General features: G+C 41.6%; 1 protein-coding gene across 1 annotated transcript; it reads right to left on the bottom strand.

The window, feature by feature from the left end:
* Window positions 1–1,185: 1,185 nt before the first annotated feature.
* LOC135484287 (histone-lysine N-methyltransferase set-1-like) lies at window positions 1,186–13,588 on the bottom strand. The gene is made up of 4 exons (XM_064765612.1): window positions 13,461–13,588; window positions 6,560–6,779; window positions 1,549–1,626; window positions 1,186–1,197 (listed from the first exon to the last, which is right to left on the bottom strand). The coding sequence occupies exons 1-4, from the start codon at window positions 13,586–13,588 to the stop codon at window positions 1,186–1,188; spliced, it is 438 nt and encodes a 145-aa protein (XP_064621682.1).
* Window positions 13,589–17,406: the final 3,818 nt, after the last annotated feature.

The raw sequence follows: 17,406 nt of genomic DNA on the forward strand, positions 1-17,406 counted from the left end.
CAGGGAAAAGAGCTGAACCAATTCACTGAAAAGGCACAGGCAATAAACGTATTACAAGAAACCCTATGTATGTGTGTGAACAAAATGAACGGACATGAAATACTGCCTTACTTTGACAAAATCATACCATAACATACCATTCATCAAAATGACCGGGAGATCTGGGAAAACACAAATTCATCATAAACTCGTTTTCTGCCATAATGCCAGTTTGAATACTTTGTTTTGTCAAAGTGGGGCAGAATAGTGTCGACTGTTCAACTGTTATAGTATCACCTACCGTCGGCCTCTTCTTGTTTTCTTTTACGAGTCCCTGGGCACTTGGTGGGTTTCCGCGTTGTCTGCCGCGTCGTCTTCGTCTGCCTCGTCGTCTTCGCCTGCTGCCGAGTTCCTCCATCAGCTCTGGAAGACTCTTCATTTGCTGAAAAGAAATGAGCTCTTAAAGGAACTGTTGAAAATGGACAGGAGCCTTTTACCGGAACAAAGACTTCAGCGTTTTTAAGTTTTAAGTTTAAATTGACCAATGGCTTATTCATGCACACAATGAAAGACATACCTTTTCAATGAGGTTATTCCAGTACTAATATCGATAGGCAGCACCATGAACAAAGTGACCCAGATTCTTTTCTAATTTGTACCTGTCTGCCATAAAATGGTCCATCTATTGATATGTGACGTTGATGTTGCGCCAGTTCTGCACAAAGCCCGTTTTGTTTTTGAAATGGCATACAAAAGTGTACACACTGTTTTCCTGCCAATGACGTTAACAGTGCGCAACATGATGTCATAAAAATACCCATTATGGCATGGGGTCACATGGGGTCACATTGTTTCAGTTTGGCGGTCATTCTCCTAATTTTCATGAGATTTGACGTGTATGGTGATACAAAACACAAACAACTCATTCTCATGTTAGATGACCTGTTTTTAGATTGGCTTCGGTTTGACACCACTAAAAGACACACGTCTTTTTCGAAATTCATTTGTAACAAATAACCCCCTCGGCCACATCAGCAGTCCCTTCCATTTAATGAATGAAACCCACAGCTCTGGGTCTATGAATTGTAAATGAACCCTTGAGGATGAAGCTATTGTCAGGGCTTTCGATTGCACTTTAAAGGGTATATGACCCCCTCCTAAAGTGTTCTCCGGCCCTTAAACTGCTCAAATCCCACCCCAAATGCCTTAATCAAGCACCTTAGTGAGAAGAACCAGTGATTTTATGACTTTTCTGTGAATGGTTTGCGACTTTAATGTGAAAAACCGCGAAAGCGGTTGCTTTAAATGTGTGCAAATTCAGTCATTCAGCAATTCGGTCATTCAGTTTTTTTAACTGAGTGACCAAGCATGCTGCAGTCAGTTTGAGGCTATAGGATTACTCAGTCAAAAGGCTCAGAGATAACAAGGTATGTTAATATTCAGGGACAAAAAGTACTATTATACTCGGTGAAAAACACCCCTTTGAATTTTCGATTGATCCTGGATGAGCTCATGCTTTACAGCTGCCTGCAAATGATCTACTAGCCCATATGCTTTATGGCTACCTACCATCTTGTTTCTTACGTTGCTTTCTAAGTTTACTTGGAGAAGGAAACTGAGGTTCAAGGTCAGAAGGCACGAAACCAGCTGGAAAAAAATGAATTAATGTAAAATAATTGTAGGAATGGTCTAAAGCATAACTGAAGGTTGTAGGACACACGAAAAGCGCTCTACCCTTCAAAATAACTTCAGTGTGGTTATCACAGCATACAGAGTGTATGCCAATGTAACCATTTTGCACCCGACCTCGCAATTTTGCATGTTCATCAACATGGCGTCCCAGCCTTGCCTCACAGATTTGTGAGATGTAGTCATCTGCATAACATTGTTTTATCTGCAACTGCCAATACCTGTACTTGATTCCACCTGTCTGACGTCTGCTAGTAAGTACCGGTATTAACAAGGTTCCACTAAATTAACTTGGGCTACATGGCGGACATTATATATGTCGGGCACAAAAGGGTTAAAGCCAGCAAATATTATGAAAGTATAGCAGTCGTACCATTATCATATTTCCTGATCTCTGGATGCTATGCAATGACTTCTTTCACCGTGTGTGTACAGCAGGGCCAGTTAGACCATAGAGATAACTTATATTATCAGTTTTAACATTTCCATGGTTAGACCATCCTAGAGTAGACTCTGGCGGGTACACTGATTGCACGCTGGCTGAATATAGAGATGTTATGCTCGCATGCCGGGACTGGGGATGTAAAGCCTGGCATTAAAAGAGGTTGATCCAAGTCAGTTCAGTGGCTTATGCATCCAGTGGGTAACAGCCACTACCCTCGTCACAATGGCAGCCGAAGGGATTGTCACTTAGGTGAGTATCTCCACTAATACTGCAGTTCACGACCCCTCATTTCTCAGACATGTAGTATAGACTGTACATCTTGTAATCAATGTGTCACTTTGCCAGTGCTAACGGTGTGAGAAATCTTACCCAATCGACAACCTAATAAGACGTCATCAGACGAGGATAAAGCCATGACCCTTGTTTGATAGCCCACAGTGAATACTGAAACTGGTTAAAAAGCAAACAGAAACATTGGCCTTTTCTTGAAAATGAAGACCATCTGCTCCCCAAACCTTTGGAGCTATGATCAATAAGTTCGGAGTACATGTACAGGCAGTAAGTTAGGCTAGATGCTATCAGGTGCTATGCAATTATTTCATGATATTCCAATTCTGAGTCAAGCCAAACAGTAGCTAGCCAAAAAAATGTTCATGATCAGACAAATCATCTGACCTTGGTGTGCACAAGACTTTTTTTAAAACATGTAAGGTAGCAGCACACAACATTAAAACTCTGGTTTCTTTGGCGCAAGAGTGAACGTAGTGCTATCTGGTTAGAGCACATGCTGTCTTGACATGGCATTCAGTACACCACTTTAACCCATCCTGGGCCTGCAGTGCTGAATCATGTGGCATCAAAATGCCAACTACTGACTGGTCAATGCCTCGCCGCTGGCGTGCATTCTGGCCATTGTCTACAGCACACAACACTTTTTTACTGCCGCGTCAAATATGTTAGATTTCTTGTGGCAAGTCACGTTTTCAACGCGTGTTGTGGCAACAATGCTCAGGATTTTTGGTTGTAAGATGCTTTAAACGCTGCATATCATATAATTTGTATTGAGGGAATCAGAACATCAGCTGCGAATTTCTGATGTTGCCAACTATATCAAGATGACTGTTCAGACTCAGTACGGCACAGATGTTGCATCTCTGTCAAGTCATGCATTAATTGAGACTGGCGTCAATAAGGAGGACTCACAATGTCATCAGTTCGTCTGTGCTTTCGTTATGATGCCATGTGGCGACAAAAGTTCCCAGTCATGATGACATTAGATGCGATGCAAGTTTAACGTATGAAACAAAAATCATGCAGTTATAACTAGGTCTGATTTATTTCCTATTGAATTCCAGGCATTTGAACCTAGCAGATTACAAAGATTGCCATCTGGCAGTCAAAATCAAATTTAGCACGATCATGCCAAAATCTTGCATTTCTAGTGAGCATGGCAATACTTGTTCAGAAAAGATACATGTACCGGTACCCTGGTACTATGTATGGTCACCATTTTTCAAAAAAAAGGCCAGCAAAAAAACAAAAGAAACACCTTAAACAGGTCTGAACTCATCTGATGAAATAGAAACATGACTGACAGGGCTTTCCAACTTGCACAATTCTCATTTCTTTTCAAACATTCAACCATCGAATGCATGGCCATTGGATATATAGGAAGGGGAGGGGGTAAAGGGGTGCAAATCACAAAGAAAATGTGTTTTTTAAGCAACTTTTTGCCAAAAAAGCGGCAAAGTAGGGATTTTTGCCTGCCCCCTCCTGAAAGGTCAGGTTGCCCCTCCAATCATGGGGACTCTCAAGGGCTCTCAGAACTAAGAAAAGTGTCACATCTTTGACCCTTCGAGATTTAGCTTACTGTGGGACATGAGTTTTCTATCCTTGATTTGCCCATGCAGGAACAGCTTGGTTTCGGGTTTGAAAGCCCTGTTTTGCCACCATCAATCGTCAAACTGGGTAAAACCGTACTACTAGGACTTTTTTTAATAAGCGCTGTATGTTAGGACAAGTTAAGCTCAAATTAACAAGAACAAAATTTGTGTTTGAAATGAATGGGACAGGATACACGAGATGATCACGGGCCATGTGTGTGTTATTCGAGAAATCTTTGCAATTCAAATCAATCCATTTTCGATCAATTTTTATAGGCATGTTATAATCCTGGAATTAAAACCCAAAACGTTACCCAGTTTGACGAGTTCAGGTATAAGAACAGTAAAAAGAAGAGACCACAAAATACCAGAAGGCTGAGTAGACATTGTTTCCTTGGAGAATTCCTAGAGAGGCAATTTAAGAAAAGAAAAGAATGACCAACTACTTAAATGAGTTGTTATATTTCATTGTAGTACACAATCTGGGTTCAACACCAATAGCCTATAATTCATGATTTTCAATGTTACTGGCTTTTGGAGAAGTACTGTAGAACAGGATAATTTCGCGGCGTTAAATTTTCGCGAATTGGGGAGAACAGTCAAATTCGCGGCCGGGTATTTCGCGAGTCAAGGTCCGTTTTTCCCCTCATTTTTTCAATGACAAATTTCCCTTTACCGGAGATGTTTAGAACACCCAATCATCTAAATTTGTCTGGACTACAGCCCATTGCATACTACGCTCAATGGATTCCCAAACACTGGAGTCAATAATTTGAGAGTTTGGTGTCCCTCATCAAGTAATTAACTAAATAAAGACCCAAGAAGGCCAGTAATTAACCAAACAAGCTAAACGCCGAGCTGCTGGGATGACCATACAATGGCTTCTTATGGCCGAATTAAGTTTGACATAACTCTAAACATGAGCCATAGTTGAAAGATATAAAGTTGCCCAAGGAACAGAGCACACATTCGCGGCATGAAACATTTCCTGCACACGAAATTTTCCTGTACACGAAATTTTCCTGTTTTACAGTAGACTCTAAAATTATATTGTTCATTGTGTGTGGATGCTAGATCTCCGCCAGGACTTGTTTTTAAAAATTAAAAAAGACACACTGAAAATTTTAGGGAGAGTTGTCTTGGCCCATTCAAATAATGAATGAAAGCTGTGTTGCCGACTGAAAATTCTGTCATGTACAATGTACGTAGGTCCACTTTGTTTGCCCATGCCTGGCACATGGTGGAAGCCTGATGATGACCAAATATTCTGTGTTAACCAGCATTGATAAAAAAGTATTTAGCACCTACTTCATTTCAGTAAAATCAGTCGGTTCTTGCTACCGTTGATACCCTATACTGTATTCTCATGTTTGTATGGTACAATTAGACCTCCCAAGGCAGATCAGTGAATCAATCATAGGCCATGACTAGGCATGCCTTTTCAAAATAAACCAGGACTATACCAGTCTTTTCCTCTCTGATTGGTTCCTAATCCTTTCCCATTCAGGCGAACTGTCAATCGATTTAATACTAAAAGGGTGACAGAGGGCCTTACCAGTTGATGGTTCAATACCTCATGAATACTGGAGAATAATTGCCTAACTTAGAATTATCTATTGACCGCTCCACATTTGGGGCGTGTCTAATTGCACCATACAAACACGAGAATACAGTATATTGAGAAGGCTAGCAGTACATGTATTATACACAGCGAAGGCAGCAGTGACAGTTTCAATCAACTGCAATCGCCATGAAATTCAGCAATAGGTCAATGGGTCAATGCTATGCACTATAGAAAGGACAATGAAGGAGGCTGGGTTGTAGCCAGCACTTATCTAGTGTACCGGGCAAGCAAGCTGGTAAATGGGAGAGCGAAACCTCTCCGAGCAAAAACCAAATATTTCTAGGAGAGGACATCCAGACCCCCTCCAAAACATTGGCTAGCGCATACAGTGCTAGTTTTCTCAGACTGCATGCTTGTCCTGGTACCCTGGACTGCTGAGCCTGGCTGTATCCCTGGGGGCGGGATCAAGGGGCTTGAGATGACCGCCCAAAAATGACTATTCCCATCCGGGTGTGTACATTATACCAACCATTCAAGGAATTCAAAACCAAACAAATAGAGTAGAGGTTTTCTGGCAATCTCGACTTCAGTCAGGACTAGTCTATGAAAGCAGTCACACTCATCTCGACTCCAGTCGAGATGTGAGCTGAAATGGTTAACAAGGATTATATGTGAGGACTGCTTGATGTATGCTTCAGGCTGAGTTCACATAGGTACTATTCACAGTACTGGGCATTGGTTTAATTGGAAGGGCAAACAGTGCCGCAAATACCTTCGGTTGAGATGCAGCAGCTAGAATTCATGAGTTACCGGTGTAGACTTCCCTATCACGATTCAAAAATATTTCATTGCTTAAGAGTAGACTAAGAAAGCATAGAAACAATAAGAGGTGTATTTACGATTTCATTCACATGCCCATAGCGTTCAGGAAATACTTTGCCAAATACCGGTTACTTCTATGTGAACCCAGCCTAAAGAAGCACTGGTTCTTTGTCTTACCTCGATCACTTTGAATGGGAGGTCCTTCTCCCGAATCCCATAGTTATATAAGATCTCCTCCCCTGCACCAATTTCTCTGAGCGTGAACAGGCAGAGATGTGGAATTTGGTCTATTGCCACAACCTTTATTTTCGCATTCGGATATTTTGCGGAATGATTAACCAGCCGGCCAAGTTTTGGGATGTGTTCGTTGGTTGCCGGTTCCGGTGTTGCATCAATGCTAAAAAAGAAAAGAGTGCTGTAGCTCTCGTAACATCAGATATGCCAGGCTTCTGAAGGAAGTGGAAGTAGCAGAGCACATGCTCAATGATGCAATCACATCATTTTCACTCTTGTTGATGATTTCTGAAACTTGAAAACACACTACAGCTGGCAAAATAGCATCTTGTCTTCGGCAAGGCCTCTGACCAGGACAACAGCTGCGGGGACTGGCATCAGTGCAGCACACGTGAAAACTAGTTTTGTTCATGGTTTGTTTTTAGTTAACTTCAGCTAGTACCATAAATAAGTATCACATCGTAGCGCCCGTGACACGATTACGACACGATGACGATATGAACGTCGCACTGACGTCATGACGTCACGGGCGACGTCAAGCATGACGTGATGTATGGCATGACATAGAGAGCACGCATCAATTCGTATCACACTATACGCTACGAAGCTACTACGACACGATGAGGACACGAAACGATCTGATACTTACTTACGGTACTAGCTGTACAATTCCAATGCACTAAGCACATAAAGCATTTGAAGCAAAAACAAACAGGATTGGCAAGTCATTTCCTGCACAAAGAAAGATACCGGTACACAAAGAATTCTTGCAAATGAGCTACAGAACTTACCATCATGGCTGTGCTAGCTTTTTTTCTCGGGGGGGGGGGGGGGGGGGCATTTGGTCCTCTGGGGGAGGGCAAAAGACCGTATTTTGCCAATTTTTCACAAAAAGTTGCAAGAAAAACACGTTTTTTGGGCTTGCCTGGCAAATGCCCCCCCCCCCCCCGTCTCTATGCCAGCTACGGTCATGACCAATAGTTATATTATAACAAAATCTAACACACACACTGGCCAAATAAGTTCGCCCCATTGGGCTATACTGCCCTACCAAGGTAAACTGCAGTAAGTGCAATTTTGTCGAAATTGAGATATCATACTTTTCGCCTTCTATAATTCATGCTTGAAAGTGCAAAACTTCCAATCAGTCATTTTGAGCACCCTCTGGTGAGATATAAGGGCACTAAATTTGCAGTATCTGCAAAATCGGGGCTTCTACCAAGGTAAACTGCAGTATCTAACACATTCCCAAGCTAAACTGCAGGAACTGCACATACAACCAATGGCAAAACCATTAGACAATAAAATAACTAATTGATGTTAGTGGTCTTTCAATAGTTTCATATCCCATGAAATTCTGTGATAAAAACAAGCACATAATCACTTGAACCCTTTAGGTGGTGTGAAAAAATATCAGAGTTTTGGTTGTCTTGGCCCTGAGAAGTCAAAACCTGACTAAAAATCGGGGGTTGTGTTAAAACTTTTCTTTCAAACAGAGGATTGCTTCTGCTCCATTCTGAGGACCTGTGTACAAGTCCTCACATTGTCTTGAATGTCTTGGGTCCTCACATCGTTGGTGTTCAAAAAAGGTCATGTCCTCAAGATGGCTGGGGACCACACAGATGGGACACTTGACATTGCTTGACAGATGCCGCCCAAGACAGTACCCCTCCAACACATTTTGGGTTGAGGAGTGGAAAACTTGAGTATTGCATTTTCTTCTGGGACACCCTGTATGACCCATCACACGGGTTGTCATATCCTTGAAATGGCTGGGGACTAGAGAGAGGGACAGATGCCACCCATTACAATAATACCCCTCTGACCCAATTTGGGTCGTGGGGCAAAAAACCCTGGAGTGTTTTTTTTTCTTTCTGTAACACCCAGTATATTATACTTTAGTCTTAGCCTATTTCAGCAGAGGCTTCTTCAGTCGTTCATTGTATACATTGACTGTTGAATATGAATAGGGATCATTGCAAACTTGGGAGAAAAGTACATGTTCTATCAATATTATCTCGTTAGTCATATCAAGCAACATTCTAGGCAGGGGCACAAGTCATGAAGTGGCAGTGACCTGTAGTTTCATTCTGGGGACATGTGTCCACTCCAAAGTCCTCAGATTGTCTTGTTTCCACAGATAGTAAGTTCAAGGTCAAGTCATCGAAATGGCTGGGGGATGGAGAGCAAAAAAGCATTTAGACAGCAAGGCTCGAAATAAGTGGATTCGCATTGCAGTTTGCTACACAAATTTCAGGAATTGCTCCTCAAAGACGTCACATGAATAGCATTTTTTGTGCACAGTTCATTCATAAAAGCAATGAAATCAATAGATTTGGTACAAGAAACTTCCTCCCGGATGAAATTGCACCTCAAATGAAAAAAATCTTTTTCGAGCCTTGCAGACAACATGTGCTTGCCTAAGCCATAATAATTGTCATACACAGGGCGAAACATCGTAAATCCGCCGGCGTTATTAATATAAATCCGTCGAGAAATTTGCGGGACAATCATAAATCCGCTAGCGGATTTATAAATATCCACAACCAAGTGGAGGTGCTAATTACTCCCATAGGCCCACTGAACCATGCCTTTATCCAGGAAGTGCGTTGGGCGTTACGGTATGTAGGCCTACTTATCCTGATTGACTGGTGACATAGGAAAGGGTTACATTATGTAGGCCTAGTACTAATCTTTTGCTTCTATCTTTTTTTGTTTAGTTTCAATCATACATTACTTTAAATTACAATAAATTACTGGAAGGGGTTTAGAGTATACCTTTTCATCTTGATGGACCGATGGCATAGGAAGAGGGTTACAGTACGTAGGCCTACTTATCCTGATTGACTGGTGACATAGGAAGGGGTTGCAGTATGAAGGCCTACTCATCTTCATGGACAGATGGCATAGGAAGAGGATTACAGTACGTATGCCTACTTATCCTGATTGACAGGTGACATAGGAAGGGGTTGCATTATGAAGGCCTACTCATCTTGATGGACAGATGGCATAGGAAGAGGGTTACAGTACGTATGCCTACTTATCCTGATTGACTGGTGACATAGGAAGGGGTTGCAGTATGAAGGCCTACTCATCTTGATGGACAGATGGCATAGGAAGAGGATTACAGTACGTAGGCCTACTTATCCTGATTGACTTGTGACATAGGAAGGGATTACATTATGTAGGCCTAGTACTAATCTGTTGCTTCTATCTTTTGGTGTAGTTTCAATCATATTACTTGATGAACTGGTGGCAAAACGAGGGAGTTACAACATGTAGGCCTACTCATCTTGATGGAGTGATGGTACAGGACGAGGGTTTATGTAGGCCTACTCATCTAGTTTAACTGGTGGCAAAGGAAGGGGTACAGCATGGAGACCTAGTATTAATCTATTGCTTCGATCTTTTTGGTTTAGTTTCAATCTTACATTACTTTAAATTACAATACATTGTGTACATTTCTGGAAGGGGGTTACAGTATGTAGGCCTTATCATCATGATGGACAGATGGCATAGGAAGAGGGCTATAGTACGTAGGCCTACTTATCCTGATTAACTGGTGACATGGGAAGGCGTTGCAGTATGAAGGCCTACTCAAACTAATGGACTGATGGCATAGGAACGGGGCACAGCAGGGAGACCTAGTACTAATCTATTGCTTCTATCTTTTTGGTTCAGTTTCAATCGTACATTACTCTGAATTACTGGAAGGGGGTTACAGTATGTAGACCTACTCATCTTGATGGACTGATGGCATTGGAAGGGAGTTACAGTATGTAGGCCTAATGATCACACTATTTGCTTGAGTAATTCATTTATAGAGACACATATATTGATTGACTAATTATGAGCAATGATTTTGTTCAAAAGTTGTGTTGTACATAAGCTGACGGGTTACTACATGACTAATTATTAGTTTACCATTCAAACAGAATCTGTACACATATCCGTGTATACAATTATGTTGTACATAGGCCTAAAGTTTAATAGTTGATGATTCAATGAGAATCTTCAATACACCTATGAGAGTATTTATCAAGTATACACTCACTGTTATTCGGCAAATGGATAACTTTGACTATCTTCAAAATATTTTAGCCACACATGTTGAGTAAAGTTAGGATGATTGAAGTTTACTTTTTTCACCATGTTCGGTTACTGGAGTTCTGTCTAACATTAATATATTAATCATCATTCTTGGGGCAATGATTTGTTTGGGGTTTGAAATTACATGCATCTATTTCCAGGATATCTTTTTGCAGAATACGATGAGAAATCAGAAATTCAAAATGATGGAATTAAATTATGGAAATACAGAATTTTCATTACCTGGTTCTAGGCGTAAAAATAAACTTTGTTTTGTCTATCACGTAAGTCGTGAATCATCAGCTCCTGGAATCATAGTAGCGCGTACAGGCCCTGAGAAAATAAGTCTTCGTTTGCCACATTGATTCATTTTATGTAAAAGGTTCGTGATAAAACATTTTGAAATAGAAGTCACCGTCGCAAATGCGCTGAATGCAGGTCAACAATATTGTAATGCTGATTTATATGGGTCATGTGCTGTTGTATAAATTGCATATACATGTACTGTAGATTCTCCGTCATATTTAAGACCAGAGGTAAATATTCAAGTCCAGTCCCTTTGACAATAGTGGGAGGAGGTTTGATTCAATAGACGTAATTAATAGCAAGTCAAGTGGCCATGGGGAAGGCAGGTCCTAAAGGTATTGGTCGTATTGGTGCTTGGGGGATATAGGCATGCTTACATTTTGAGGACTGGTCTAAAATCTGAGGATCTAGAGTATTTGGGTCCTGGTGCGACAGCCGGCGTGTCACAGACCATGATTCCTTGGGCTACCAGAACTATCACACCGGTTTGCCTCATTCATCAGCTTTTCATGCTGATGGCTTGTATATATGTATATACGTAGTTTTGCCCCCCCCCCCGGTTTGCACATAGCGTATTTGCTCTCATCATATATACTGGGTATAAGATGCTATGTGTAAGTGGAAGAGTTTTTTTACTTACCAGTCCCTCGACACGTGTTGTATATTAGTATCAATAATTCAATAAACATATCACAAGCTTGTAAACCTGTCTTTCATTTCAATCTTTCGTAAAGCAGCCAAAATAACGGAAGTCAGGTTGCACGATCGGCGTTCATCATAGGCTGGCGTCACTCTCACGTACATGTACATGCACTAGGCAGAATTAACTGACAGAGACTTGGTTATTGGCCAAACGCCAGCATTTCGTGAATGTCGCTGATTGTGCAACTTGGCCCTGGACAAGCGGTTGCAGCGTGACGGACTGAGCTGGAACTCAGCAGGAAGTCAATTTGACCTAGGCTAATCACCACTTGCGTCTCGGGTTTTACAGACGCCCTGCATGGACCCACTTGCCCATCGACTGGATATAGCGACGGAAACACAGAGAAACAGGATACAGTACGCATCACATATTCACATCCCCGCATTCGCACGCCTTCACGTAGCAATTGCGAATCTCCGTGCGGCCACCAAAACTTCACCAGCTTGTAGTTACAATGTACGCGCAATTTCGCGTAGATGATTGAGAAAAGATACGCACGGCTTCGCGCAACTTTATCCCATAAGCTACGCGCAAGTTTGCGCAAAAATCAGCCGAGAGTTTTGCCTCCGCCAGTTTCACACAAACATGAAGAAAAGAAAAGAAAACACTAATTAACATGACATTTAAGCATCTGAGCAGTTTGCGCGCCCTAGGCAATAGGCTGAGTAACAAGTGCACCTGTGTGCCCTGGAATGCGGCACTACACCTATAGCGATGTAACCTGATATTCCCGACGCTGATATTGGGCTTGGTTCACACATAGTCGAAACATAGTCGTTTCGAGCAGACCCTGGACATGCTGGAGAGGGCGATTTTGACCGGTAGCTTTCGCGGTCATCCATAGACCTTTATGTGCCATCCTTATTAAAAACATTATCACCGTAGGACTGGTAGGCCTACATCAAAACGAAGCCACTGAGGACATACGAGGCAATCAAATTGCGCCCAACGCACTTCCTGGATAAAGGCATGGTTCAGTGGGCCTATGGGAGTAATTAGCACCTTCACTTGGTTGCGGATATTTATAAATCCGCTAGCGGATTTATGATTGTCCCGCAAATTTCTTGACGGATTTGTATTAATAACGCAGGCGGATTTACGATGTTTCGCCCTGTGATACATCTATGTGTGTGTACCACCTCAGATTTGAGTCAGAAAATAAGTTTGACTGAATTTGGATAAAAACAATCCAGTTTTCTTTCTGTCAGAAATGAACTGGAAATGCATTGAAATAGAGAGTCGAAGGTCTTACCTAATTGGACAGCCTAATTGGCGTGGTTATGCAACCACCTGCTGGGAAAAGTATAAGTGTCACATTTGCAAATTTTTCCGCGGATAAGACCATGAATATCATGAAATGGTCAATATTTTTTTCATAGCCTGACAATCATTTTGTTTTATAGCCGAGGATACTGTAAGTGTAATACATCATGGTTTGCAGACAGGATCGCAGACTTCTGAAATGGTCAACCTTTGATCCTGTTATCACGGTGCTCCACCAGCAGTACAGATCGATATTGACTGCTCAGATTTCTTTTCTTCCCGCAGATTTACATACTGCGTGTCGATGATTGTATACAAAATCGTTATTGAAAATGCTGTTATTTTTTAAATCGCACATCAAACCAACCTGCAATATTTATCCATACCATGCAAAAAGGTACTTTTTGACCCCAACCACTAAATATTTTAGCCGCGAAATATTTGCATATATAATTTATGGCACACTCTCATTTTGACACTTACCAATATTTGTTTCCCTGATGATGGAAAAAGTAGCGGAATACACTTGGAGATGTCTTTTCTCTTTCTTCACCAACAGCTGCTATTATTAGTTCTCCTCTGTATTCACAGACAAATTCACCTTTGTCCATAGTTCTTTTAGTTCGAACTCCACGTCCTGTAACAACAATAGGGAGCCTGGGTTATTCTATGTTAACACGCTCATACTGAGAGAGGGCCAAGAGTTTACATGAAGTATCACAGTGATCACTCCGGCTCTCCGTAGAATATTTTGGCAGGAGTGATGTAGACATCCATGCTTTGAAAATGAACTGATGTAGCCTACTGTCATGACTGTTACATCACTCCTGTCAAATACCGAGGCGATCAGATTTGGGAGTTTAAAGTGGGACTTGATTGCAAATGCATAATTCGTGATGAACACGTTTTCGCATTGTTAGATATGAACCTGATAAAAACCAGTTAAATTTAGGCCTACTTCAAACCTAACCATGTTTTACGGGAGAAAATTATGTTTTTAATCCTAACAGCGCGCCCGTTCTGATGCCGTCAAAAGATACGTTGCGTCAGGCGTACAAGGTCATGACGTCACAACATGAACATCGTGGCAAAGGAAAATGTATTGGAAGCGTTGTGGAGCGCAGTTTTCAAAAGCGCATCAGCGGCAGGCCTGAGCGGGTGCTAAAAAACAACAAAATTCACATTGATTTAGGGCACTTTAAGTCCGGTATTCATATTACAGGGTTTGTAATGGATTCATACCGGTATGGGACCGGTATCTGCAAAGTAGCATTTTGCATTGAAGTTACACTTTAATTTATCACTTGGGAAAAATTTATTTCCCCATTTCCCCTGGTCTTAACCAGTTCACTCCAAATAGAGGGCACATCTGAAATTGGCTCAGTATCGCTCAGTAATGCATTTTGAGGACTGCATTGCTATGGCATTTCGAGGACCCGTGTCTAAGTCCTCACATTGTCTTAGGTCCTCACACTGTTGGTGTTCAAACCTGGTCATGTCCTCAAAATGTAGGGGAAACAGACAGACGGACGGACGGACGTCCAGAATGGGTACAAAATTAATGAAGTGTAACTCACCAGTTACCAAAACCACCATCGTAGGCCTACCAAAAGTTAATTTGTTATGTCTGTTGGATCTGCATCACTGGTATCGGTAGACTCCGCTTCAGCCTCGTAGAGGACAGCAAATGTTATGTTGCATTCAAAAAGTAAATCCACAGCTTGATTTAACTCCTCATAAGAGAAGAATTCAATGCAATCCAATAAACCAATGTATAAAGAGTCTGTCACATCAAAATTCAATGATGAACAAGCCTCCATGGCTAAGATGAAGGACAGATTGTCAAAGAATAATAGTGATAGGAACATGATGGGTTTCTCAAGCACTGTCCCCTCAGTGCAAGAAAAATGGCTCTGGCACATGTTTTATTTGTTTTTGCATTTTAATATGGTAAACCAATGAGGACCAATTCCCCCTGGGCCTTGGATTACTCAGGAGAGACCCCAATGTCCTCACTTTGTTTTGTTGGTGCTTCATTAAGCTTGCAGCACACGACAGAAATATTCCAAGCGTTTTTGATTGTTTTGGACACCTCTTGGCGCAGCGCGTGAAAAATTCCTCCTTCAAAACGCCACTTGCCGCAAGAAATCTAACATGTTAAATTTTGCCACTTTGGACGCCAGTGCCTGCGCATACCGGCGAGTGAAAACGTTGTGTGCTACAGACTTGCGGCCAGGACGCACGGCGGCAGTGAGGCCTTGACCAATAGCTGGCATCTTGGTATCACAATTTCAAAATAGCAGCGGAAATGACGCTACTGGACGCAGCGTGTGCTATGGCCAGTTTCTGCTGACGCCAATTCTTGCGGCAAGAAGCGTTCACTCTTGCGGCAAAAACGCCAAAGTTGGCAGCGTCGTGTGCTGCAAGCTTTAGCGAAGGCTGAATCCAGTGCAGTGCAGTATTGATTGTCTTGTTTACCACCTAAGGTGACTGCTGGAACCCAATGATCCAATGCAGCATCAATTACTGCAAACATAGGAAATTTGGCCTAAAAAATACAAAAATGAAGCCATTTTAATTTAAAAACGCAGACAACTCAACTGTGCATGCTCAGAACTCTTTCCTCTTCGTTTTCACCCTGTGACCTTTGACCCAGATACAAAGTGAAGATTACATGTAATTTATCAAGGACTTTTGAAGGTGTTTGGGGTACATCTATAAGGATTTTCCATAGCTTTCCAAAAATCGAGAACTCTTCATGGTGTTCAAGCACTGCTACTAACCCTGGATCAATGAACAACAAAGTGCAGCTAGGACAGAGAGATTGTCAATGGGGCTTTCCTTTGTAGGCTTATTCATTGATCGTAATTACTGAATCTTTTGTCAGGATCTTTTGGAGATTTGCATAACATAAGAAGACACCTCTTTTTCAAAAATTAGATTAATTTATTAACCCCTTCAGTACCATTCAGGCGCACTGAGGTTGATAGAAATGGGCCCGACCTTAGGAGTCTTCTTGATTATCATTGATATCTCTCTTATTAGGGCTTGAACTATGGATGCGCGACCAAGTGCATTCAAAAGAGAATGGCATTCTGGACAAAATAAGTCCATTTGGGCACGACATGCGTTGCAACCTTCTAGAGAAATGGACCTAGACCACATCCATCTTGAAGTTGAACCCAGCTGAAAATAGGCCCATTTCCAAAAAAAAAAACAGATAACAAAACGGCAGTATTTCCATCAGGCAGGGGGGATACCCCCATCATTGGCCTTAAAGGGGTTGTGTGAAGTAAAATTGGTGCTCTTAAACAGGTGTGATCCTGATACTATACACTGAGCTGAAATATCCAATGTCGATTTTTTTTTAAATCCGCCAAGTAGTTTACGAGTTATAGCGCGCAAACGTATGCGCGCCATTTGGGCCTGGGGAATCTTGCCATGACGTTGTGACGTTTCTACGTCATGGCAAGATTCACAATGCATTTCTATATGATGCACGATGTCCTTGTGACGTAACAAGGACATTTTGGCGGGAAAGTTTGTGCGCGCATAACTCGGAAAGTACTAAAAATTGGATCAGTATTTTCAGTTCATCAGTGTCTACTGCCAGAATTTCACCCCCTCAATTGCGTACTGATAGCTTCTAATTCACACAACCCCTTTAAGTGCCAAAATCTGTTGTTTTGACACAGCTTTTCCCCAATTTGTGATTAGTATGCCTACCCCATAGAACAAATTCCTGGAGGAAACACTAAAGGGTTAAAAGGAGTTTTCAATATTTTGAGGGGGGGTGATTTATTTTCAAGGACTTCTCCATTTTCAAAGTACCCTGAAATAGGACTTTCCAAAGTTCTCAAGGACGGTTAAATGTACAAACCCTGCATAGTTTTGACATTTTACTTTTAATGAACAGTGTATTCGATGTAGAAAACTGTAAACAATAGGGTCATCATTTAGAAACCTCTATCGCAGGGGTGCTAATTATCTTCATTTGATTGGAGCCGCATGGTTGTTTTTTCTAAACGACGGGCCCCTGGTGATTTACAGTTTTCTTCATTCGAATACAATGCTTCATAATTAGCTTTAGAGGTTTTAAAGAAACAGGAGTCAAATTATTCAATCATGACAGATGACAGTTTGTGTGTGATGCCTCAAGGGTGTGTCAAAAATCCTGCATCATTAGATGAATGTTAGTGGAAATAGTATCAAGTGAAAAAGGTTAGTGTGCTCATTTAAGATTGTTTTCCCCAGAAGGAGCAGTTAAAATTACGTTGTGATTTAACGCAACAGTTTTCTGATCGGAACTAAAGAAAATTAAGCTTCTCAAACAGTGTAAAAAATTACTGAAATTTGAACAGGAAAATCATTGGCTTACCCGAACCTAGACCAGCCACTGCAGGGCCGCCCAGTCTTCCCCTGGCCCAGG

Source organism: Lineus longissimus, chromosome 3 (genome assembly GCF_910592395.1).
Source record: "Lineus longissimus chromosome 3, tnLinLong1.2, whole genome shotgun sequence".
NCBI classification, from domain to species: Eukaryota; Metazoa; Nemertea; class Pilidiophora; order Heteronemertea; family Lineidae; genus Lineus; species Lineus longissimus.